General features: G+C 31.6%; 1 protein-coding gene and 1 long non-coding RNA gene across 2 annotated transcripts; both read left to right on the top strand.

Annotated features, from left to right (window-relative positions):
• The first annotated feature begins 11292 nt into the window (after nucleotides 1-11292).
• On the top strand, nucleotides 11293-18318 carry LOC127728882 (hepatitis A virus cellular receptor 1-like). Its single transcript, XM_052236470.1, has 9 exons — nucleotides 11293-11346; nucleotides 12317-12379; nucleotides 13045-13135; nucleotides 13325-13387; nucleotides 14317-14469; nucleotides 15480-15530; nucleotides 16049-16528; nucleotides 17123-17275; nucleotides 18308-18318. Exons 3-9 carry the CDS (start codon nucleotides 13123-13125, stop codon nucleotides 18316-18318), a joined length of 924 nt encoding a protein of 307 aa, XP_052092430.1. The 5' UTR covers nucleotides 11293-11346; nucleotides 12317-12379; nucleotides 13045-13122.
• An 810-nt stretch (nucleotides 18319-19128) lies between these two features.
• Nucleotides 19129-26572, top strand: LOC127729247 (uncharacterized). The gene is made up of 5 exons (XR_007994552.1): nucleotides 19129-19167; nucleotides 22221-22253; nucleotides 24105-24260; nucleotides 24798-24819; nucleotides 26503-26572. It is a non-coding gene; the product is annotated as an uncharacterized LOC127729247 (long non-coding RNA).
• Nucleotides 26573-27787: the final 1215 nt, after the last annotated feature.

Here is a 27787-nt window from a genome sequence, read left to right as displayed (position 1 = left end):
TGTATTCTTGATGTCGAAAAAAATATTATGTTGTTTGAATTGGTATTCAAATCGTACAAATTCTCACTCAGTTGTTTGGTAATATTATTCATCTGCAAGTGAAAAGAAGAAAATATTACAGAGGCAAAAGACGTAGGTGTTACCATAAGATTGAATAGATATATTTAGCTATACGTAAAGTAAATGAAAACAGGCTGAAATGATAACAAAATATACAACAAAAAACCAATCAGCACCAGAAAATAAGGAAAACAAGGCTTTTTCAATGTTTAGTTTAAACACATTTTATTTGCAAAAGTAGCAAAAGGGATTGGACACAAGTTATAACAACATTAGTTACGTCCTATCCTCATATAAATATAAACACAAAGTACATTAGATAATGACGAAAAATATAGTAGGAATGCATGTATAAATACAAACTGCAAACAAAAACAAAAAACAAAAAAAACAAAAAAATACAAAAAATACAATATAATATGGAACAATATATAAAACTGGACTGGAGTGAAGAGTTGGAAAGTAGGAATTCAGAATGTTAATTGATTGTTTTAAATCTTTGTGTTATTCTGATATATGCTTGTACAGACTCAACAATTTCTTTGTTTTGCTTAAAAGAAAGGTCACCGTCACCAGCCAATAGAAGCTAAATGGATATAGCATACCTTTCTAATTTTGAAAACAATATTTCTCTTGCTTCGTTGTAAAAAGGACATTAAAAAAATAGTAAATACTATCCTCAACAGGGTGGCCACAGCTGCATGCGGGACTGGGTTTAATATTAACACGATGTAAATCTGAATTTAAAGAACTGCACATATTTCTCAAACGTGTATGAATGATATTAAGATTTCTAGCACCGCAACTGAAATAGGAAGGTGGCTGTATAAATTTAGACTTCATCTCCCGTTTAAAAATATTTATATTTTTGGACGTACGTATGTCGGGGTTTAGGCTATTCCATTCAATAGTAGTAGATGGAAAAAAGGATTTTCTGGTTATATCTAGTCTAAAACTTGGTACTACATAATTATTACTGTTTCGCAAATCGTAATTAGATATTTGACCAACAAGTGGGGGCATTAAATCGCAGAGATAATCAGGGGCAGTCCCATTATGTAGGAATAAAACATATTGAGCTTTCTGGACTTTCTTCTGTCCACCAGCAATTGCCAGCCTGTTTCAAAATATATAGCTTCCCGACTGGCAAACACTGGCAACCCAGTTACTAATCTTCCTGCTTCCAACTGAGCATGTTCTAAATTGTCGGCATCTTGTTGAGTACAACCATCCCATAATTCACATGCATATTCCATAATAGGTCTTATAAAAGTTAAATATATACAAGCAAGATTATTTCTGTTCAATACATATTTCAATTTTTTAAGAACATTTAATCTTGTGCTTGCACAATTTAAAATGTTTTCTATATGTGTATGGAATTTACCATTGGAATCAAAAGTAATCCCTAAGTGTTTATGACAGGAGGCAAATTCTGCTGCTTGATTTTGAAATTCTATTTTAATATCCTCTGGGGAAGTATTACAGGAGACTAGCATATCCTTTGTCTTATAAGGATTAAAAATAATAAGACAATCTTTAGACCATGCTGAAATTTGTTCTAATTCGCTATTTAAGACATCCTCTATTGTGCAAGGGTTATTACTTGAATAAGAAAGGGATGTGTAGCAAACAATCGAGTTAGACTTATCAAATTATCAGCTATGTCATTTACATAAATAAGGAATAGTAGGGGACCTAATACAGAGCCTTGCGGAACTCCTGCATTAATATTCTCAAAAGGCGAATATGAATTTGAAACAAAAACGCTTTGTTTTCTATTTGAAATATAACTTTCAAACCATTTATAAAGATTTCCATCAATACCATACGCTTTTAGCTTTTAAGAGGCCAGTATGCCAAACCCTATCAAAAGCTTTAAACATATCACATAATATAAGAGATGTTATACAGCAATCATCAAGTGACATACATATCATATAGTAAATTTCTATTAGCTGGTGAACGGTAGATTCACCTGGAATAAAACCTGACTGAAATTTGTATAATAACGTGTTTGCTATTAAGTAATTAAATACATTTTTAAATACAATTCTTTCAAATACTGCTGATAATAATGAGATTTGTCTATAATTAGAAAACAGTGATTTGTCTCCGGTTTTGAAAAGCGGCATGACAATAGCTGTTTTCCATTGGTTAGGAAACTCTGCTTTTTCAAAAGACAAATTAAATAACAATGATAAGTAAATTGTAAATTATTCACATGATTTCTTTGCTTTTTATACTTATTTAGATCAGGAATACTATTGGATCTACGAGCTTGTTTGTGTAGTCTATCACGTTTACGTATTTCTCTACGTAGGTCAGATTTAAACAAGATTTTATCATTTGGTCGTATAGTTACTTCTTTTTGTGGGATACAGTCATTAATATATTCAAGAAATTTATTTGTAAAATTTTTACAATTTTGATCCATACTATTTTCAGCATTAATTATCGATTCCCAATCAAAAGTAGCAATGAGCTCGTTACATTTGTCAAAATCGGCATTTCGATAGTTCCAAATCATTCTTTTATAAGTAGTATTATTTTTTGACTTAGTGAGATTATTCAAGAATATAATAGTTCCATCTCATGATCACTGTATGTACGATCTATTTGGATAAAATGGGAATAGTAGACATCACATGAATCTGATACCAAAATAGGATCTAGCAAGGACTGGCGTGTGGCACAAAATCTGGTTGGTTCGTTTATAACATTTTTAAGACCGTTTAGTCTCATAATGTCAAATATTTTATGTGAATAATCTGTTAGAAAATCTAAATTTACATCACCAGTTATTACACATTTGGAGAATAGCTCAATGCATTTTCTATGGATTCATGAAATTTATCCCAAAAAGTATTACTGTTAGAAGGTTGTCGATATACAATACAAAGGAGTAATTTATATGAAGGGAAGTTGATTTCAAGCCATAACGCTTCATTATCAAAATCTAAATCAGGTCTTGGTTTGTCTTGAATAAATTTACTAATATAAATAATAATTCCTCCTCCTGAGCTATTGCTGTCTTTTCTATAAGGATCTCTATTATAACCCTCAATGATAATATCTTCATTTATTATATTTTCGTCAAGATGCGTTTCGGTTAAACAAATCACATTGGCTTCGTTACTAGTACTTTCAACATAGTCTACTTTATTACGCATACTTCTAATGTTAAGGTGAAAAATTGAGAAAAAACTACCTAAAGGACCAGGATTAACTTCTACATCATTACTTAGCATTATCAATAATAATATCACAAATGTTAACATTGGTTTCAATAAAAATAGATCAAGATATATAGAATACCATACCGACACCAAACATTTACATTTCATAATAAGCAAGAACAGTTCAAATAAATAGGTGTGTCTTTTTCTTAAATACAACATTTTTCTACAGAATACTGAATTAAGTTTACAGTAGAATTGACCTATCGTCGAACGATAAGCATGAATATCATTACCTATGTCAAATACAAACATGGTTAAGCAAAAATACGATACGTCAAACAATACACTAAATCCTCTTTCGTCACTCCAGTCAAAAACAGAACAAAACATATGTACAATAATTCAGGTTGTGGAGGTTAATGTACAGACTGTGTTTTAAAAAATAGTTGTTGAGTAATCTTTAATAAAAAATAGAGAAAGCAAATGAATGCTTGATACATCTGATTTTTTTTCAAATGTAATGAGAAAGAAAGAAAAAAAAAACAACACATTTTTGTACGATTTTACAAGTGCAAAGAAAAAGAAGTAATGAAAAAATACCATATACTAAACATTTTTAATTCTTTTAAATGAAAGATAATGAGAAAATTATGGTTGAAACTTTTAGATTGGAATTTAATGTTCGTATATATGTTAATCGAGTGAACCTTTTTTTTTGTTTTTTTTTTTGGTCACACACCTTACACGCTTGAACAGTTTTGGTAAATAAACAGTTACACGTGGCAAGTATTGTTGATTGATAATTGAGGAATATGTTATTTCGTTACATGTAGGTTACATTATTGTTATTGTTTTTAGAGATAAAAATAATACTTGACATAGATTATGTTTGTCTTATTGTGTATTTGCGTACAACTAAATGTTAATATGATGATAATAACAGGTTATTTCAGAACTCCTTCAAACAAGATTAAGTGGTAATAGTCATTCTAGGTTTCATATTTTAACAAGTTATTCAGTCTTAAGATTTTCAACATCTTGAAAGGACTTGATAAGAATTTTGTCGGAGCCGGATTTCTTCTTTGTAAATACTCTACCATCAAAAGTCAAAACGAGTGAATCTTATTGTTTTTTTTAAGTTGATTGAGCCTTTTGATGAGTTCCTGTCTGTCTCTAGTTAGATCTTCTGTAATAAATATGTGAGCCGAATTGTTCTTGAGTTTCATTTTTGACATATAGATGGAGTTTTTAATTTTCCAATTTCGGAACCTACAAATGAGTTGTCCTTCCCATCTTCAATTTTACCAATTATGTGAAACCTATTGATGTAATTGACCCACAGAGAGGAGGTGAAATGCCCAGTTTTAGGTTGGCAATATCAACTATTAGGTCGTCGGTATTTTGGAGGTCTTCTTGAGTCAATGGAACGTTGTGAAATCTAAGTGATGTTCTGTGACCGTATTGTTCAAGCTCTTCTATATTCGCATTAAGAGTCGCCACTTCCTCCTTTAGACCCTTATTTTCAGCCATACTGGTAAAAATTGCATTGCCCAAATTTCTAAATTTCTCATCTCTTTCATCAAGATCGGTAAGTGCTTTGTCAACATGTTGTTTCAATTGAGCATTTTCAGTTTCTAACGATGTAATTTTATGTTGTTGTTGGTTAATGATGTTATTTAGTGGTTTTATAGCATCTTGGATGGCTTCAGTAATAGATGATTTTAGTGATGTTTTTTAGTTCTGAAACAAGTTCTGCTTTTATTTCACTGATAATGGATTGAAATATTATATCAGGTTTCAATAAAGTTGTTTGTACAAGTTTTTCAATGTCACTGTAGATTTAAGGTTCTAATCTGAAAAAGAAAATAAAAAGAGGCCACCGGATTCATCTTTCAGTAAACATTAATTAGAAGAGTACAAAAAGCGTAAAATCAACCAAATAAGAGTAACGTCATCACGATATCACACTGCAAATGTTTGGTTTGTTCATTTTATTGATCATGCATCACTGAACTTTAATAGATTAAGTCGGCGATACGAATCCGATGACCACTTAAATTTTTATATAATTAAACGGAAATATTCACAGCAATAACACATCATTATTCAACAATTTTATGTGGACAAAAATCCGACGGTGTCACTAATGTAGCAGAATCTGCTTACCTTGTCTGAACAACTGAGATCATACTCAGTTTTTATTCGTTTTTTTTTGCTCAGTCTTTAGTTTTCTATGTTGTGTATTGTAAACTTGTTCGGTTTTTTTCATCGTCTTTCATTTTTTTTTGTCATTGTGTTGTCAATTTATCTCGACATCAGTTTTAAATTTCCCCGCGGTAACTTCTGCCTCATTTTTTCCGTCGTGAAACTGCAATTCAAAGTAGATAAAAACTTGTTTAAACTATGATAAAATTGAAAATGGAAACGGGGAATGTGTCAAAGAGTAAACAACCCGACCAAAGAGTAGAAAACAGCCATAGGCCACCAATGGGTCTTCAACACAGCGAGAAAATTCCCGCACCCGGAGGCGGGCATCAGCTGGCCCCTAAACAAAAATGTGTACTTGTTCAGTGAAAATGGACGTCACACTAAACTCCGAAACACAAAAATGAACTAAAATTTAAAAAAAAAACATACAAGACTAACAAAGTCAAGATGCTCCTGACTTGGGACAAGCGCATAAATGCGGCGGGGTTAAACATGTCTTGTGAGATCTCAACCCTTCCCTTATACCTCTATTTAATGTAAAATAAACAAACAAACAGCAATACGCACAGTAAAACTCAGTTTAAAAGAAGTCCGAGTCCGATATCAGAATAGGTAACAAAAGAAACTAAGCAAACTGACAAATTAAACTAATTGAAAGATTATGTCTGCATCGTATGAAAATCAAGCACAATCCCTACCGTTAGGGGTTTAGTATCATGTCATCATAAAATATATGAGAAGAACATAACCCGTATCAAGCCAACAACTGGTTTTAGATTAATGTGTTTATTTCCGATGCAAATATCCTACTAGTGAATCAATATTAATTCCAAAAAATGCCATCTTTAATGACCTGACAACAGTATCGCGACTATATTCCTTCTGAATAAGTCTGCTTTAAAAGTTTGGTTAGCTTTTGAGGTGAATGACGACATTTTTGTGCTTTGTTTAGAATATTACCATAAAATATTGGATGTGAAATACCTGAACGTTTAAGATGTCTGCATGTTGATTTATATCTACGAATGATGTCCTTGTACCGATGATAAAATTTAGTAAATGTTTTGACAAGTTCGTGATATCGAAAACCCTGGTGTAATAATTTTCCAGTAATACAGAGATTTATTTTGTTAAAATCAAATACGTTGTTACATACACGAGCGAATAGAACAAGTTGAGATATAAAAACACCATAAGATGGTGACAAGATACGTCACCATATAAAAATGAATAATTAACAATAGGAAATGAAGAATCATCTCTTTCATCGTAAATTTTGGTATTTAGTCTCCCGATAAAGTTATAGATATCAAAATCCAGGAAAGGGCTGTGTTCATTGTTAGTATTAGCTTTATTTAAAGTCAGCTCAGCAGGATAAATCTCTTTAGTGTACATACTGAAGTCGTCATTATTGAGAGCCAATATATCATCCAAATATCTAAAAGTGTTATTAAATTTTTGTATCAGATGTTGTTTCGATGGGTCTTTGCTGAAGTTAGTGATAAATTGTAACTCGTAACAATACAGAAACAGGTCCGCAATAAGTTTTGCACAGTTAGTCCATATTGGAATTCCGATAACGAACTCCATAGAAAACAAAAATGTTATCTAGTAAAAATTCAAGTGCAGTTATCGTATCAAAGCAGGTCCAATTGATATAGTTCTTTTTGTTTGTTGTTACTAAAAAATAACCTATAAGGGTTTGAACATATATATTTGCATTCTGACTTTTTAAATGCCCATTTAATTAGGTGTGTGAATTTTTTCTTCATGAGATTATGAGGCAAAGTGGTGTATAGGGTTGAAAAATCAAAACTTTGAACTGATTCGAAATCACCAATATGAGCATGCAATTTATCAAGTACTTCCAACGAGTTTTTGACACTTTAAAGGTAATTAATTCCACTATTTTCAAAGGCCTTATTTGAACCATTTATTAACAGGTTTTTGATTGTACCAAGTGTACTAGTAAGTAGAATAGACAATTTAGTAGTGGAACAATGGCTTGAAGACGGATTTTTGACAGCTATTTCTCGTTTTATTCATTTCGTGCAGTAAGTACGGAGTGAGTCGTGGATGTTAGATAAATAATCGACGGGGGACGATATTTAGGTCCTTTACAGAGGAATGATTTCAACTCTCGGTCATGGACGTTGTTAAGGTCTCCTGTTATAACATGGGAACTGGGGCCATAAATGTATTCGGAATTACTGCAATTTCATAACGTATGTGTATTGTCACTGATATTAACATCTATACACACCTCGCTATAATTAAAAACATATTTCTGGGTAGATTTTTTGTAAACATAACAAACAAGAGGGAGCTCAGTAATATCAAAATGGCCAGGAATTTGTTCTTTAACGGAATGATCATTTAAAATACCGGCAATATTTACAAAATCAAGACTTTTATTGACCTATTTGAATTTAATGAAATGTTTTTTATGATCTTCAGGGCGATCAATTTTGGAAAACAGTTTAGAATAACAATATGCAATTATAATTTGGACGATTTCATACTTAGGACTGCAATATGGTATTGTTTATTAACAGGTAAAGAACAGGGCTTGGTTAACAGATAACGTATGCCGTTGATTTTTGAAATAGTAATTATGCATTTATAGAACTTTTTTTTCAAATAATTCTTTTATACTTGATTGTATCTTTAAAAGGATACATGCTACATGTATCAATCTCGATATTCGGGTGCAGTTTAAAGTCTAATAAATGCATACATCCGAAATATCGGCCAAATTGAGTATACTTCGCCTTAATACAATACGATTTAAACTTTGTCTCTGCAGATTTTCAAGTATACTTCATTGAGAAGATTTTGATTTCTACGAAGAAGGTCAGATTGAAGGGCGAACAATTTGAACTGTTACAGTATATGAAGGATATGTACGTAAGGGACGAAAATTTTGCATTGCAACAGGTGTGTACATACAACTTCATGTGTTTATCCACAGTACTTATAACATGTCGATTTCCTTCCACATACCAGAACAGACGAGACTGTGAATTTAGTCATCCCTCAAAACATAGCAAGTTCCCAACTCAACAAGGTTTGTCTTATTGACGGACGGGGGGAGTCTAGATTATTCACTAGTTATAAATATGTATACCCAAGTCACCCCTGTGGTGGTCAAGATAATATAAGTCACGTTTACTTAAGAATATTTCATATCCTTATCTTAACATAATCTTATTATATTAATATAAATGTAGTATGGCCAACTCCATAAGTTTTTATTTTACTCTACTAATTTTTGGTAAGTTTTAAGAACTGTTATTTTTGTCATTAATTTCAATGAACCATTTTCTTCAGAATAGTTTTAAAACTATGAAGCGTCTAAAATAAACGAACAATTCCAGTATGAATTTAGCTAAATATACACTTATAAATATTGTTTTCCTTATCAATTAATAAAGTTCGCTATTATTGTATACTTAGTAATTTTTGGTAAAATTCTTTGAAACAATATTATGTAGGTTTGTTATTCATGTACAGTAGCTATGTTTTTGTCGCACATACACTTGATAATCTTGAGTTTGGTACATTTTTTATATTGATTTTATTGTTTATTAAGCGTTAATCTTTATAAGTTTTGTTATTCGCTAGGACCAAAGAAACTCCGGAAGGGATGAGTAGTAAACAAAACAAGTTTAACCACGCAGTAAGCAAATTTGCCTGTCCCATTTCAAGAATCTTGTATGTGGTTGTCATTGTCTATTTCGCATTCTAGTTTGTTTGTTTTGTTTGTTAGTTTTTGTTTTTTGTTTGTTGTTGTTTTTTTTTTTGGGGGGGGGGGGGGGGTAATTCTTCTCAATATGTATTTACTTAATTCGTATCAAGAAGTTGGTATAGTTTTGATTTTGGTAACCGCTAAACTATGGTAAATAAAGGCAACAGTAGTATACCGCTGTTCAAAAGTCATAAATCTATTCAAAGAAAACAAATCCGGGTTACAAACTAAAACCGAGGGAAACACATCAACTATAAGAGGAAAATAAAGGAACAACAGAAACACTGAACTTCAACAAAAACAAACGCCAACATACATAGAAACGGACTATTTGATAACAACTGCCATATTCCTGTCTTGTTGAATCTTTCGTGATTTACAGTAGGTGAAAGTGTTAAATATATATAATGAGATTAAATGTATCTTTAAACAATGGTACTATTTAAAAATGTATGTTTGCTAACTAGCGTAATAAAAATAGAGAAAAGATTAATTACTAGGGGCAAATTTCTATTTTGAATACAAATTATACAGTACACATGTCATAGGTTTTATAACGAACTCATGATGTGTTTTTTGTCGGGTTTGATAGCAGTACAATATTAAGACCAACGGAAAAAGATAAAGGCTACATAAAATAGACCAATTTACAGATGGAAAATCTCGGATTTAAGATATCAACATTTAGATAAACAAAATGATGGCAGTAAAATGGTCATTTTTACCAATGCTGAAAATGTGTGTATTTGCAGTTTAAAACTTTGATTTAGAAACGATAAATTAATATTTCTTGGTATAAAATATATACATAACTTGAAATAAAATACGCCAAAATCGTCAGACGACTCCATAAATAAATTCATCAAACCTACTGCCCTTAAATGACAATGATAACCAATTTGTTGGTGTTTTGGCTTTTTATCTTAAAAACTATAATAAATAGGGAGAAACTTTTTAGAGCAACTATGATCAGTCAGACAAGATCTACAAATAAGCTTACTGCTCAAAATTGTCAGTCAGCTCCTTAAAGAAGTTATTGCCCTTAAATGACAATTTTTATCTTTTTGTTTTTTGTTTTTTTTTATATTATCTTGAAAACTATAACAAATAGTTAAATGACAAAACTGATCAGCCAGATAAGATGAATAAAAACAGCTCCATGACCGGAATTGTTAGTCGACTACTATAGGGTTTATTTCCTTTTAAGGATTTTTACAATTTTTTTTAACCTCTTCGCCTATGATATTTAGGATTGCGATATATAGAGAAAAACACTAAATAGCAAAAGTTATCAGCAATTGAAGATCTACTTATAAGTCAACAAAGTAGAAATCTTCAGTCAAATCAATATATATGTATAACAGTTATTAGCCTTAATGAGGATGTTTATCCATGTTTTGTGTTTTGGGGAAAAATTATAGAATCAAAAATGAAATTTCAAACCGTAAAAATGATCAGCAAGACGAGATTTACAAATAAGTCGCATAGCTGAAATTATCAGTCCATTCCTTACAGCAGTTATTGCCCTTAAGTAAGATTTTTGTTTTCCATTTTATTTTATGTTTTGGCTAAAACTATAGAAGAGAAAACTGTAAACAACAAAAATGATCAACAACAAAGAGAATTTTTGTCATGAACCAAATTATAGTCGTAATGTTTGTGTGGCCATCCATTGTTGAAGTTGCACATAGTTTCAGGTTTTGACACATGCTCTTTGGAGCCTCTAGTTAGAACTGTCAGACTTCAACGGTCAAATTACGGGCAATTTAATATGATCAAAGGTCATAAAGTTGTTGAGAATCGAAATGCGGATGTTGTCTTTATTTTAAAGACAACACTTTTGCTAGCTATTTGAGAATTCGAAAAATGGCAAATCATTTACCTGTATTTGACCAATATTTCATTTGGACATTGTTTTTAAGAATGCACAGTTGTGACTCTATAACAGCAATCTTTATCAATACGTGTATCAACCCAAATTTGCTAGCCTTATGAAGGATATTATTGTTAAAAGCTAGGTATAAAATACTATTTATCAAATTATTGTGTAGGTTAAAGTATTCTATAACAATATTACTCTATACTTATATTTCAGTGCCAACTGCCACAGCATTCAATTGTTTTACAGAATTATGTCGTGGGGCAGAGGTAAAATGCTTATAATTTATTATTACTATCATTCCAAGATACATGCAGATAATTTGGTGTCGGTTCCATCTTTTTCATGATCAAAGATGATTAAACATGCATTGTTGTGGTCACGATTTTTGAAATGTTATTCTTAGTAAGTGCTTCAGTTTAAATTCATGATTTCCTGTTTGCTCCTTTTACTTAGATTTGTAATAGCAGTTAGAAAGCAGATAAAAATTGTAATATAAATTTAAATTATAATTTCCATTGAATTCACACAGAAAAGCGTAAGGGTCTGCTAGAGTATTGTCCTGCTGTTTCTGAGATATAAGGTTCAATATAAAAATAAGAAGATGTGGTATGATTGCCAATTAGACAACTCTCCACAAGAGACCAAATGACATAGAAATTAACAACTATACGTCACCGTATGGCCTTCAACAATTAGCAAAACCCATACCGCATAGTCATCTATAAAAGGCACCAAAATGACAAATGTAAAACAATCCAAACGAGAAAACTAACGGCCTGATTAATGTACAAAATGATGAACGAAAAACAAATATGATATACAGCAACAAACGACAACATATGAATTACAGTCTCCTGACTTGGGACAGGAACATACAGAATGTGGCGGTGTTAAACTAGTGTGTTGGCGCCAACTCTCCCCTAACCTGGGACAGTGGTGTAACAGTACAACATAAGAACAAATTATAAAAAATCAGTTAAAAAGGGCTTAACTCATCAGATCGATACAAACCAATTAATTCTTATAAAAATAGGAAAATAACTTCAAATTTTGACGTTAGGTATTTTCGAATTATTCAAACACTGGTATTTTGAAACTTCTTCTGTTTAGACCATTTCAATATAAACCTGGATCATTCCGTACCCGGAGTTAACATAGGTCTGTGCTTGAGTGTGCATTTTTCTTTCTCTGTAGTCTTTTATGAAATGAATTATAGCAAATCTTGGTATGTTTTAGGTTTGCAAACTAGAGTTTAAAGATGCATATATAGCAAACAGTAGCTGTGAAGAACCTCATCGTGTAAGTACTATATATAAAGTTAAAACGAACTGTTTCCTTTTTTACAGGGCTATGTCGTTTAACGCGGATTGTTCAAAAGGCCAGTGTGACTTATTACAGTTACTTGGCTCTGTCGTTAGTGTCCTTTGCAACAAGGATGTAAACTACAGGCCACCTTTACATTAAGCATTTGTGTATCACAATGTCTACTGCAATTTGTGGAGAATGAAGTTGTTTTGTCGTTTAAATGTTTTTCAGAATGGTTTCTAACATCTTATAATCTTTTTTTCGTACTATAAATATACCGTTTCTTAATCATGAACAGCTAAATTTTTGATAGAAAGGTACTTATTATTTTTCATTATATGTACAAGACAACATTAACCTGGTTTACAGAGGCAAATTTTGCAGAAACGTACAGCAATTGTTATTAAATACTAATGAAAATAATTGCGGAAAAAAGGCCACATAGCCCTGTAAAAATTAATAGAAGTAGTTGTCACGTGATAGGAGAAATAAATGTATTGGTAATCTGATACGCAAATTTAACTTGAAGGTTTCTACAAGTGATCAGCCGACAATGAGTTGTATTTCAAAACTTTATTAGTGAAATATTAATGATGTATCAATGAAGATTAAAAATAAAATAGATAGTAGACAATCATCATTTTCACTTATCGTTTTAGCAAGGGCATGCAGTTGATTCTAAATGTGGATTTTATTTTCCTACTAGCGGTAAATGTTTCTGTGAAGATCCAGGCTGTATGCAAAGGCTATGTAAGTGTTAATCGACATACTCAGACTCATTTTTAGGTTCAGTATTTTAAAAAAATCCAATAAATGCGAATGTATAGATTCGATTGCCTTAATTTTACTCTTTGCAATAACATTTAGATGTATAGCAGAATGTTTCAATCAGTAGGATTTTGAATGGTCTCAAATATAATTTGTGCTTTGATTTTGTAGATTCCCTGACCACCACTATCGGGACGACCATTCCAACAACTACATTAACAACAACTTTTTCAGGTAACATGCAAGAAGTTAACACATACTTAAAGAAGTTTACAGGTGTCTTTTATTTAAATTTTTAATAGATAGACCATTTTCCTTAGTTTTTTTTTTCAAAATTTATTGTAATATCAAAATGAATAAAAAATTAGATCATACTTTCAATTTTTTTTCTTTCGAAATATCATCATACCTATCATTTCAGCATAATAAGTTATAAGTTCATGAGCATACATATGATAAGAGCTTTTACGTTAAGTGAAAGAAGTGTTCTTCTCCTTACCGACTTATTCATTTTTTCGTAATAGGCAGACATTATGTAGGAGCTTCTGGATTTCTTTTCACAAAAAGTCTTACGATAAAAATTGATCGTAAATTATACTGAAATATTCATGACTTACGAGATGTTTTTCTCGTAAGATTTTTTGTGAAATGAGTCGCTGGAGATTTTGAAGGTTTACATTCCGCTAAATAGATGATGTTTTCTCAGTGAATAAATCCAAGTTTATTGACTGTATTAATCTAATCTATCCAAAATTTAAAAAAATGGATATTACAAATACACTTTTAAATCTTGACTTACATCTAGTAAACAACAATCGGTTTCGCGCTAAACTTAGCGACACTAGAGATGGCAGATTTTCTCATTGGTATCTTTCTGTTTTTATGTAGCCAAATTCAAGCAGAACCGGCATATAAATTACTAATATATACCTCCCTGATGGTAGGATAAGTCAAGGCTGTGTATTTTTCCATGTATTTTGCCTGTTAAATATTTTATAGACGATGCTTGTGCTCTTTGTGTATTATTTTTAATTGTACATGAGAACTACTATTTAGCGGGGACATCTGTTGATTTAACAATGCTATCAGCATCTATGTACTGCATCAAAGCAACACAATCAATTGGAAAAACATGTTTCTTGAGTTTTATTTTGTATTTTAAGAAAAATCTACACAGCCAGTATGTATGGACTTTGATGCGAGATGTAACAACAGTATCTACCAACAAATTTTATGTGGATCAAAAGATCCGTCAAGTATATCACTTGCCGTTTCTACATGTCCGAAAACATGTAATCTTTGTGATGAATATTTTGGTAGGTAAAAAAGAACATTAATTGAGAATTGAATGGTTCATTTTGTAGGGGTTTTTTTTTTTTGGGGGGGGGGGGGGGGGATCGTTGACCGAAGCACATTTAATATATAGCGCGGAAGCACTTCGTTCTAAAAATATGCTCATGGTCTACGTTTTTTTTTACAACCTCATAAAACAACAAAAGGATGTTTTAATTCGTGTGATTTGATTTCAATGTTAAAAAATGCAGAAAAGTGTAAGTTACTTCATAATAATAATAATAAAATTCTTTATTTAACGAAGGTCTCAAGCTTCTTGGTGATTTTTTCTTTTCTCTCAAATATACCCTACCCATTTTCGTAACGTTGTCACTGAGAGCACTTGCAGTTATGGATATTGCGTTGCATTACATTGCCAAACATGCTTGTTGTTTGTCAAAATAGTGTAATCCTTATGAAATATCTATAAAATGAAATTATTTACAAATATTATATGTATAAGTCAAGCATGATAACAATTTTTAACACTACGAAAGAGAAAATGCAAAGAGAATACGAAATGTTTAGATTGGACAATCTTAAAATAGTTATATATCACTGAAATCTGTATTTTACATGTGCATTGCTACCGTTCTGTCATGATTTCAAAGATACATTTTGACTGTTAATTTTCAGTTTATAAATTATGTAACTGTACTAGATCAAGGTTGCAACTTTCTCAGACATTGTTAACCTTGACGGTTTGGGCATTTCTTTGTAGGTCATTTTGGTTTTGTTACTCGGGTTTACTTGATGAAAGTTGCTATAGAAACACAAGTCGTGCGCACTAAAATTGATATATCATACGTTTATATGATAAATCTGAACTAAGAATTTGTTTTCATATTTTTTTGTTATGCTGAATACATACCTTTGTTGAGGTTTCTTTGAGAAAAAAAAAAGATCACAGAAAATTAAGCAGGGTTTCGTACATATGCATTTGAATATAAAACAGTACATACATAATTTAATGTTTTTCTTACTTGTTTTGCAGCGCAGCTAACTACTATGGCCCCACAAGCTGTCACCGTTATTACAACTAAAGGTAAAAATAAACATAGTGCATGAACTTATTTTGTGTCATGGATGGATACCCATATCCTTGTTTTTGGTATTGAGTGAAGATATTTGGAACTTTTGTTCATCAGATTTGGAACCGGTATACACATGATTATAAAATTAACAAACAACCAGTACTGCTTATTATAAAGTGTTAACAAGTATGATTCCAACTTTTATGTCAACCAAAATAATGAACTTTATTAAAACACAAAGAAAATGTTTAGGAAATGTAATCGATTCCTATATGACTGTTTAGCAGAATAACTTGAATCGGAAATTGTAGCCCAAAATTCCCTGTTTTTTTTCCGCACAGTAATGGCTTTGGAGTTCATTCTATTCCACTATAATATTTGCGACTGGATTTAGGGTATATGACATTACATCGGTAAACTTTCTTCATAGTATATATCAACATATTATTTTGAATATAAAAATGTTAACAATAAAAATGAAAACATCAGATACCTGCTATGAATGTTTAAAATGAAATTGAATTTTTAGAAATGTTAACTACGCCGACTACAACAGCTATACCTACTGCGACTACAACAAAGTCACCAACCACAAGTACACCGACTACAGCAACTTCAGCAACCACAACCACTACACCAACCACGACAAGTTCACCGACTACAACAACCTTACCAACCACAACAACTACACCGACTACAACAACTACAACGACATCAACAACTTCACCAACAACAACAACTACTTCTACGACAACAACTACTCCAACCACAACAACTACTCCAACCACAACAACTTCACCAACAACAACTACTCCTACGACAACAACTACTCCAACCACAACTACTCCTACGACGACAACAACTCCAACCACTACAACTTCACTAACCACACCAACTACACCAACCACAACAACAAAGCCGACTACAACTACTTCACCTACCACAACAACTTCACCGACTACTACAACTTCACCAACCCCTGTTTCAACACAATTGACAAATACTCAAGGTATTTGAATATTAAATATTGACATAATTTACAGAAAGTATACCATTCAAAATAACTTCTTTTAACTAAAGAAACTTAATTTTGTCCCGATGTATCAATAAATGGATCGTTAAAATACACAACGACCAAAACAAATAATTAGAAAAATTAATTCCATGCGCTATGAAACAATAACAATTGAATGTGGTTAAATATTTACTAGAAGATGTGCACAATATTAATGAGCGTTACCATGTATCTCGGAAATTATTGTCCAAATACTAATTTAAATAATAAATAATTAATTCAAATAGTGTTTGAAAAACAGAAAGTAAAGAGTACAACCCATTGGTGGTATTCGGCTGTTGTCTGCTCTTTGGTCTGGTTGTTGTCTCTTTGACATATTCCCCATTTTCCTTCTCAATTTTATAACCAATGGTAATTGAATATAATGTAATTGTCGTGTCTTTATATTACCAAACAAAGAATTAAAGAGATAGTTGTTTACATCATTATCATTTGGTCTTTGTAGGATGCTGTCTTATTATACTCCATCTGCTTAATTCTGAATAGGTATATGATATTAAAAACTTAGTATTTTTGTTCATACTTCAGTAACCACAGCACAGCTTACATGCACTGACCAAAACATCAAATGTAATGATCACATCTTTACCGGTTTCCTGTGTTCAAACTTAGACCCGACAAATTTAGACTATGCCATTGCTACATGTCCAAAGACCTGTAATCGTTGTGCTGAATATTACGGTAAGTACTTAGGTATAAAATTATTTTTACCATTAACAAGCCTATGTAACAATTAATTGTTTATTAGATTTTACTTTCAAGTCTTTTTAAAGATTTTGAGGTGCCACACTCCAGAATTCTTGAAGCAACTCTTTGAGAGGTCCGTAGTTAATCGTTAGCAAAGTAAAATGTCTACTCCTATCGAACATATCTGCTTTTCAATGACAGTCCAATTTTTTCTGCTTCATTTTGGTCGACAGACTTTTTTAACCGGACGCATATTTTATATTTTAATTACTTTAAACTGCATGGTATTCTTTACCAGCACTGGGTCGATACTACTGCACGTGGTTATACAGCCGGAATAACACATAATATATTGTGTATTTATAATTCGTCTCAAATTTAGTCTAACAAAATCCTTTAAGACAGACAAAACCTTATCATCCTTTACGACAGACAGAACATTATCATCCTTAACGACAGACAGAACCTTATCATCCTTAATGACAGACAAAACATTATCATCCTTAATGACAGACAAAACCTTATCATCCTTTACGACAGACAGAACATTATCATCCTTTACGACAGACAAAACATTATCATCCTTTACGACAGACAGAACCTTATCATCCTTAATGACAGACAAAACCTTATCATCCTTTACGACAGACAGAACATTATCATTCTTTACGACAAACAAAACGTTATCCTCCTTCACGACAGACAGAACATTATCATCCTTTACGACAGACAAAACCTTATCATCCTTTACGACAGACAAATCCTTATCATCCTTTACGACAAACAGAACCTTATCATCCTTAATGACAAACAAAACATTATCATCCTTCACGACAGACAGAACCTTATCATCCTTTACGACAGACAAAACCTTATCATTCTTTACGACAGACAAAACCTTATCATCCTTTACGACAGACAGAACATTATCATCCTTTACGACAGACAAAACATTATCATCCTTTACGACAGACAAAACCTTATCATCCTTTACGACAGACACAACATTAGTATCCTTTACGACAGATAAAACATAGCTGAACGGAAAGGTACACCATCAGCTTGGCACTGTACATCATGTACAGTGTTACAACCCTAGATAAAGCCGACGAGGAAAGTCTTTACTCGATTAACGAAAGCTATATATTTTTATATAACCTAGTTGGTCGAATGGTCTATGGCGCTTGTCACAGTGAGCGGTGTTGCCATGATGTCACAGAAGCAAGGGTTCGAATCCCGCTGAGGGTGGAACAAAACGTGGCTAATGCAAGTTTGTTGATCTAACATTGTTGGGCTAAATTTTACACGATTGATATGTATATTATTGTGTTATCCCTGTTTGACAACGTGCTATCCGGTGTTATCCGATGGAAAATGTATGTCATGAAGTTGTCACATGTTAAGACGTATATAATTAAATTAATATTTGATGTGGCGGCATGATAAGTAACATTATCATTCTTTACGACAGGCAAAACATAGCTGATCTAAAAGGTACATGGATCAACTTGCAACTATACATCATGTACTGTGTTATTACCCTAGATAAAGCCGACTAGGAAAGGCATTACTCGACTAACAAAAGCTATATTTTTATATAGCATAGTTGGCCGAGTGGTCTAGGGCGCTGGACATAGTGCAGGCGCTAGCTGTTGCCACGATGTCACAGAATCAAGGATTTGAATCCCACAGAGGGAAGAACACATATTTGCTAGCGCAAATTTGTAGATCTAACATTGTTGAGCTAAATTTGAGACGAATAGGATATAAATGTTTTGGGTAGACAGTTAAAATCATATCACCAACACATGAAATGAAATGGACAAACAAAGAATTAAAAATACAACAATAAAAGTTTTTATTTTCAGCTAGTTTACAAGCTAAAAGTAAGTATTTCAATATCTTTTTTTGTACTTATATGTATATTGCTTCTGTGACTACTTAGAGCGTAACATATGGTACTAAGGGGAGCTTTCACCCCTAAAATCCGATTCTTTATTTTACATTGATAAATAACGAAGTAGTTAACAACATTTATATATTTTTTTTTATCTAACAAAGGATAAATGGACGGCGCTATTAATCTTATTTTATTTCTATTAGACTAATTTTATTCATGGATTCAGGCCCCCCTGGTTCAGTATTGTGTCTCATCACATTGATACCAAATAGTGTATTACATAAGGGAAATTAGAGAGGACATGCACAGCCCAACATTGAACGGGAAAAGTCATTAAAATAACAAAAAAAGTTGAAAACAAAGCTTTGAATCATGATTGACCACATGAAATAAAAGTGAGGACAAATACAAATGGCCGTCGTCAAAGTCGATCTTTTTCAAAAATGAAATAATCCCTTGTTTAATGTTATAGTGCTCACACACATATTATGTAATTTTAATCATCAGGTTTTTAATCTTTAGAACATGCAAAATTCCTTTAAGAAATTAAAAACTAGAGGCTCTAAAGAGCCTGTGTCGCTCACCTTGGTCTATGTCAATATTCAACAAAGGACACTCTCCAACATTATAGACGAGAAGCGAATTCATGAAAAAAAATCTCTGTTTTGTTGATTTTGAATTGGTGATCATTTAGTTTGTTTAGTTTCTCTCTTATCTTCTTTAGTTTTTGCTCAAAACACAAAAGAGGGTAAAAAAAAATCCTCATTTAAGGGCAATCACTCCTATAAAGAGTGACAGTCTACTAACTATATCAGCAAAATTTAACTTGTTAGTAGATCTTGACTTGTTGATCATTTTTGTGATTTAAGTATATATTTATCTATTATAATTTTTTTCATATAAAGCAAAATGCAAAAAAAAATTGGTGAAAATCGTCATTAATGGGCAATAACTCCAATAAGGAGTCGTTGGACGATTTCCTCTATTGGTCTTAATTGTAGTTCATGACTTGCTGATCATTTTTGCTTATTTAAGTTTCTATTTATCAATTATATGTTTTAAGATATAAGGCAAAAACGGAAAAAATTGGTAAAAATCTTCATCAAAGGGCAATAACTCTAATAAGGCGTCGACTGACAATTTTGACAATGCAAACTTATTTGTAGAAATTGTCTTGTTGATCATTTTTGCAATTTAAAGTTTCTCTCTATCTATTATAGATTTCAAGATAATAGGCAAAAATGAAAAAAAAGGTAAAATTTGTCATTTAAGGGCCATTACTCCTATAAGAAATCGTCTGACAGTTTTGAAGTAATGCACATTTGGTAGAGCTCATTATTTTGAACATTTCTGCCTTTGTCAGATTTTCTCTATTTATAACGGTTTTCAAAATAGTAGAAAAAACTTGCATTTTACCCCTATGTTCTATTTTTAGCCATGGCAGCCATGTTTGTTGGCTAGCAGTGTCATCGGACACATTTTTTAAAACTATATACCCCAGTAATGATTGTGGCCAAGTTTGGTTAAATTTGGCCCAGTAGTTTCCGAGGAGAAGATTTTTGTAAAAGTTAACGGACGACGGACGACAGACGATGGACGCCAAGTGATGAGAAAAGCTCACTTGGCCCATTTGGGCTAGGTGAGCTAATAAGGCATTTGCGTCTATATATACATCCCAAAATATCAAAATGAAATTATGCATAATAATTTTCTTATTTTTTCTGTTACAAATGCCGGATTAGTGAAAAACATTTAGAACACTAAAAAGTATACGCAATCATTATTAATCACAGTTAATACTTTAAAAGAAATATAAGGACAAGCATAGATGTGATGACAAATTTGGCAATGACGTCATTTAAATAAAATCGACATAGAGCTCAATAGTCGTCCAAAGTACTTTTTTTGAAAACGAAATGCAATTGTCTCAAAACATCAAATTGAGGGGAAAACACATCATCTGGAAAAAAATATTTTGCTGATTCGATATTTCAAGACATGAAATGTTAAGAAACCGTAAGTTGCTGAAAATATAATCTGACTTGCACTTGGTACCTTTATAATCAATATATAAATTACCAATACCGAATAATGTTTTTATAATTCCTTTCACTGATTGTATAGCACTTTTTATTCGAATTTTCATTTTTTATGCAATAAACTTGTGAGAAATAAAACTTTTTGTCATACATAAATGCGAGATACATTTCATCGGTGTATTGGTGTATCCGTTTGAAATCTGTTAAATCATCGAAAAAATAAAAACAGCTAAAACATTGTCAGCATAATAAACGAAAATGACAGTAACAGCAACATTCTATATTTTCAAAGAATAAACCCTCAGCTCATAGTTACATGATATGTTGGATAAATGTTAAGTAGATAATAACATAATACAACAATTTCTCTAATTCTTTGGCAATTCAACCCTTTCCGGACCCATTGTATAAAAAATTTAATCAACGTGTGGTTATCGATGTTCTCAGAAGATGATTGGATGAATTTAAGGGTCATAACCTTTATCAGCTCACTGGAGGAATCAAAATCTGCTAACAGTTAATGTTAATGAAATTGAAAACTTTGTGGAATGTGGAAGGCACTCGAAGGGTTTTCGTTTATCAAAAATAAAAAATTTATTTGATTATCATTAGAGAAACAGATTCTTATATAATTACTCGTGGATTATCGGATTTATCCAATCTCGATAGTTAAATTATCAATTTTAAAGTCCTCGTCGAGGCTTGGACTTTAAAGTTCGATAATTTAACTATCTCGATTGGATAAAACCGATAATCCACTGGTACCAATGTAAGAATCTATATTTAACCAACAATACATTTAGATAAACATTGTATACACCTTAATCTACGTGCAAATTTATGATATATCATTATATATAAAACCAATACTATCTCAGTCAGCAAATCAAGAAATTATAAAAGTAAAACAAGAACATCTTCGTTATAACGTCCATAGAAAGGATCATTGTTTTTACAACTTTTAAATTTTTATTTTTTTTAAGTTTACATTTCATTTCAGCGACAACACCAGTACCTTTAACAACGACAACAGGTAAACATCCCATTATTCAACAAATTAATTGCGTTACAAAAATTACAACAATCATATTCATTTAATAATTTGGTCACAAAAACAGTCTTAAATCTCTGACTATATTTTTTATGAACGGATACCAACAGGGGATGAATTGTATGTTAGATTTGAAAGATTGAAATTATCATTAGTTTGTTTGTCATAAATGTAACAACAGCTTCAACCGCTTGAGTAGATGCTGTGAAAGCTCTAAATATCAGCACAAGCCGAAAGAAATTCACTGTTTTTTATGGCAATGTACATATTTCAAAACTCATCAAAGATTTTTTCAAGGGCCTTCGATTTATTTACTTGGTGATTTTATTTTGGGAAATCCGGAATGTTTTGTTATATTTTCAACAAAATTGGGTATGTGCAAACGTATGTTGCATGAAACAGTATTTGCTTAAGGTTTCATTTTTTATCATAATGTTTTTAAATAAGAATAAGGTATGGCAATTGAATTTTGAAATAAAAAAATACTTTAAATCTACCAAATAACCAGTTTTCCATAAGACATTAGTCTGTCGGAAATCAGTATTTTGATTATTAATTTTGTTTTACATATTAGCATGAGGATTTCAAACTTGCTGTTCGGTGTGAGCCAAGGCTCCGTTTTGAAGCCCGTACTTTGACCTATAATTGTTAACTTTTTATACATTGTGACTTGGATGGAAAGTTGTCTCATTGGCACTCATACCACATCTTCTTATTTATCCATACATTTAGTGAAAACCACCAAAACTGCCAAACAGCAAAATTTTGTACCCTTTCTTTTATAAACGAAAAAATATTTTGCTGCAAAAGGTTTTTGACAAAGATGATAATGGTAGGCATATCAGGAAACACTTACCCTGTCGTCGCATCCAGTCTCTTTTTTTTATAGTTTATTCGAATCTATTTACGAGATTTGAACATCGATAAACTACTACTGATTTAAAATTTTAAAATTTCAGGTAAAAATATGTCAATCTGGACAGGTTCATGACGTCACAATGACATAAAAAGTGACTTTTCTGCACTAAAGTTTCAGATTTAATTTTATCGTTATATTATTAACTATTGGATATTCATTTGACATCAACCATATAAATTTTGATTGGTCATTTAAAAATTTAGAAAATTAATCTGAAATGTAACTGGACCTTTCATTGTTACATAATTTACAAATCTTTTGTCTGGAGGTATTCCTTTGTGTCTCTCCTTTTCTATTTCAAGTTCATGGGCACTGATTCCAAATTTGGTTAACTCATTTATTGTTATCTAGGCCAATATTACTTTCAAATAGTCTATTTATTTCCTTGCACCATGCCAGGTTTTTCATATGAAATGCGTCTTATAAAGGTATATATTTTTTTATAATTGTTTTGGTTCAGTTTGCTTTGTTTTGAGATTGAAGGACGATGCAAGGAATAAATTTTATCCTTGGCGAATTTTTAACAATGAAAATTGTTATGTCCATATTGTTAATCTTTAATTTTTGGCGGGATTTCTGAGAAATTCAATGTAATTGATGAAATTTAAATCAAACTGTATAAAATGTAGCGGTATTTTAAAAAAATGAAAACATGTATCGGAATTAAGCCGAATTTCTTTTTTCAAAAATACTAAGAATTAAAGCGATTGCTTCGGAAACAGTAAATGCATTGCCAAGAAGAAAGCCAGGAGATTAGAAAATGATTGAAAACATTATTACCGAATAATTCTGTTACGTTTAAAAATATATTTCATTGTAACAACATGAAATGTGCTCTGTTGAGTGAAATATTTTTTGGACTATTTGTTTATAATTCTTATTGATATAATGTACGGATATTTTAAATACAAAAGCAGGTACAACAACACCACTACAATGCATAGATCGTGAAACAAAGTGCAGTGATCCATTTATTCAATCGATCGTGTGTAAAGCGACAGACCAGTTTCACAAAGATTATGCCCTGCAGACGTGTCCAAAGGCTTGTGATTTGTGCGATGAGCTCCTTGGTACGTATTATATCAAAAGTTATAAAAAGGATAACTTTTATTATTTGGTTGTTGTCTGTCATATTTGTTTTTCTTTTACTTTTATGTCATAAATCAAGCCGTTGGTTTTTACGCTTGAATTGTGTCACATTTTGTCATGTTGTGGTCTTTTATATCTGTTTTTTTGGTATAGGTTTTTCCCATTAATGAAGGTCGTACGGTGAACTATAGTTGGTAACATCGACGATATTTGGATTCTTGAAGATAGTTCTCTCATTGGAAATTATACCACATTTCCTTATTTTTATAAAGCAGTACAAACAAGAAAAAATAAAATATTAAATCATATAACAAAAAAAATACAACAACCCACCATTTTGATAATTAACCAAAGATGAAGTCTTAAAATAATTTCCAAACGATGAAAAGGTATTTTTGCAGTGATCTAGATTGTTCCAATTCGCAGTTCAAAGCAAAGTTTAAATATTTGCATATCTAGTTTACATACCACTCTTTGAATAATGTAGTTATATTTCCCTAATATTTTATCTTTTGCAGGATCAATAGGTACAGCGTTTGGGTAAGTATAAGTAGAATTGTATGAATTATAAAGGTTAACAGGAAAAAAATGTACGACTTTACTAGTATATGAATGCCGGTATAGACGGCCGGTAAATGGGATGTGTTTCTTGTACAGTCAATAATTACTGAGTTTTAATTGTACATGTCGAAGTATTCATACATGTACATAAAAGAGAGGCGAAATATATCAAAGGGATAAATGTCCATGATAATAAACAATTATATTGGTTATATATTCATTTTAAAATTTTAAAAAACATAAACAAAACAAAAGTGAGTAAGAGAGAAGTAGCTTTATTGATTTACGTCTGCAAAGATGACGCTTAAAACAAATTCCAAACCACAAAAAAAAATAGACTGAGAAATGCAGTTTTATAGAACATTTATCTTTTCTGTTACTGGATTAAAATGACAGTGTTTTAACTTGTAATCAGTTGTGATCAAAACAGATCAATAGAAAATATGAGATCAAAAGACTATATAACGTCTGGTCAAAAATATATGAATTATACAAGCCTTTAATTCAAAGCAAGATATGATAATTAGTTTTCAATACAACTTATGGAATAATTGATTTGTTCAGTACCGTTTCTTAAAACAAACACATGTTTAAAAGCTACGACATAAATCGTATTTTGCTCTGATTAAATTTCTAACTTTACTGTTATCAATCCACTTTAACCTATTACTTCCCTTTGTTTCAAAAACTTTCTCTTTTTATCCTTTTCGTTTACTAAGAATTTATTTTTTTGACGACAAAGATTCAGGTCCTAAAAATCTGGTTTACTCCCAAGGGTTAAAGTAATTATTCAATGTTCATTATTATCTAGTATTGAATATGTTGATCTTCTAAAATTTTGTTACTAGTTATTGTATCATTGGCTTACACTACACGTCTATTTATATTAATAGCAATTGGTTCGTAATGGTTTAAACATATTCATTAAGGTGATATCAAAGTTGGTATAAAAACCATATTGCTGTTACCAGACATTAACCTTTTAATGACTGGAACTTTTGTAATTATCTTGACAGTGAAGATAGGTTGATCGAATTGACTTATCTCTTCGTAATAACTTAATCAAATCCAAAACTCAATCCTTTGTATATCTTAATATCAAATGGAGGCTAAAGATACCAAAGGGAAATTCAAACTCATAAGTCGAAAAAAAATGACAACGCCACTGGAAAAAACCAAAAGATCAACAACAGTATACAAAACACAACATAGAAAAATTGAAGACTGAGCAACACAAACCCCACCAACACCCGTGTATGATCTCAGGTGCTCCGGAAGGGTAAGCACATCCTGTTCAACATGTGGCACCCGTTGTTTTGATATGTAAGTACCAACCAAATGATAAGTCTTATTCGGTAGGTCACATTCTGTAAAAAAGAGGGGGATTGTGGTTGCAACTATTGGATTATATCTGTCGTAATCTGTGAAAGAGATATTCCGTAGCGGTCAACCAACTGGTGATGGCGTCCGTAAAACGTATTGTCTTGTGTTTGAAAAGTTTGATTAATTTCTTGACACAGTTTGTTTCAGCTTCTCAATAAAAAAAATTAAAATCATAGAAACAGCAGTAAACCGTTTATGGTGGATAGGGAAAAAATATGGACATATGTTTTTCAATGAAATAAAACAATTGCTTGCTAAAATATTTGTTTTCCTTTTCAGGCGTTAATCTATACAGGAGAGATGCTTGCATGCTTGTTGTCTGATGATTAAATGGTTTTGTGTCAGTTTAGTGTGCATATTTTATTAGTAATTAATGACCATACTTATGTAGTTGTTTCTAAAGAATGTCGATTTTCAAACAGAAAGTGCACAATGGGTTGAAATACCTGGAATTATGTGAGTAAAATCCATACTTGAAAACCATGAAATAAGGTAATGTCTTATTACAGGCGGGTGCAAAATGGGTTGGGATTAAACCAGTTTTATGTCCACCCCGATTGCCTATCTAGACCATATGTCGTAATCATTACACAATGGGAAAAACAGAGAACGGAGAACGACCACAAATTTGAACGAGGAAAAAAAAGCGTCACATTATTTAAAATTCAAGGTAAAAAATATTCTCGCTACTACTAGAAGACAACATAGATATTCACAACTGAAAGATAAAATTAAGAAATATTGATTCATATGCTATCCTGCAAGATCTGCTAACCACTGCAGAGCACCGTAGATCACCCCGGTTTTTGATGAGGTTCTTGTTGCTCAGTCCTTTATACTCAATGTTGTGTTTTGTAGACTGTTGTTTGTCTATTAGTTGTTTATCGGGTTTTTCCATGGCGTGGTCATTTTGTATTCGACTTATGAGTTAGAATATCCCTTTGGTATCTTTCACCTCTCTAATGAAAAATCCTGACAGGATCAAAAACATGGAAAATCGTATCAACTCGGATATTTGGATACAAATTGTATAGGTGTTGCTTAAATGATTCTGCATAAAAAAGAAAAAATCACAAGAGGAAAATGTTAGTCATCTGTTTGGTCGTACGTTTTACTTAGTATAAAGCACACTTAGTTGTATGTTATTTCAAGTTTGCAAGGACCAATGCTATCATCAAATAACCAAACGTTAAATCATTCAGTGAATGAATATCACATATAATATACAACATTATGTGAAAATCATATTCCTATGGTCTTTTATCGATTACGATGAAGTTTTTACCCTCAGCTGCCCAAAAGTTTACTTTGATATCCTCTTCAAGCAATTTATTTCAATATAGAATTTGACTACACAAATGTAGTTCTGCCCTGATGTAAAAATAACGGGAACATTTGTCATCGTCGGACCATTTATTTTAAACATAATTATCACTTAAACCTCAATTGTGTTATCAACCTTTGCAGTTTTCACAACTTACCTTCATAATGTCGTCATAGACTGTTCAGTGTAATATAAAATTAAAAAGTTATCAGGGTGAAAGTCAAAACTAAATTAGTCGTA

This window comes from Mytilus californianus, unplaced genomic scaffold, assembly GCF_021869535.1.
Source record: "Mytilus californianus isolate M0D057914Y unplaced genomic scaffold, xbMytCali1.0.p SCAF_2, whole genome shotgun sequence".
NCBI lineage: Eukaryota > Metazoa > Mollusca > Bivalvia > Mytilida > Mytilidae > Mytilus > Mytilus californianus.
The sequence above is the reverse complement of the archived record's forward strand: the minus strand, read 5'-3'. Positions and strand labels throughout refer to the sequence as shown.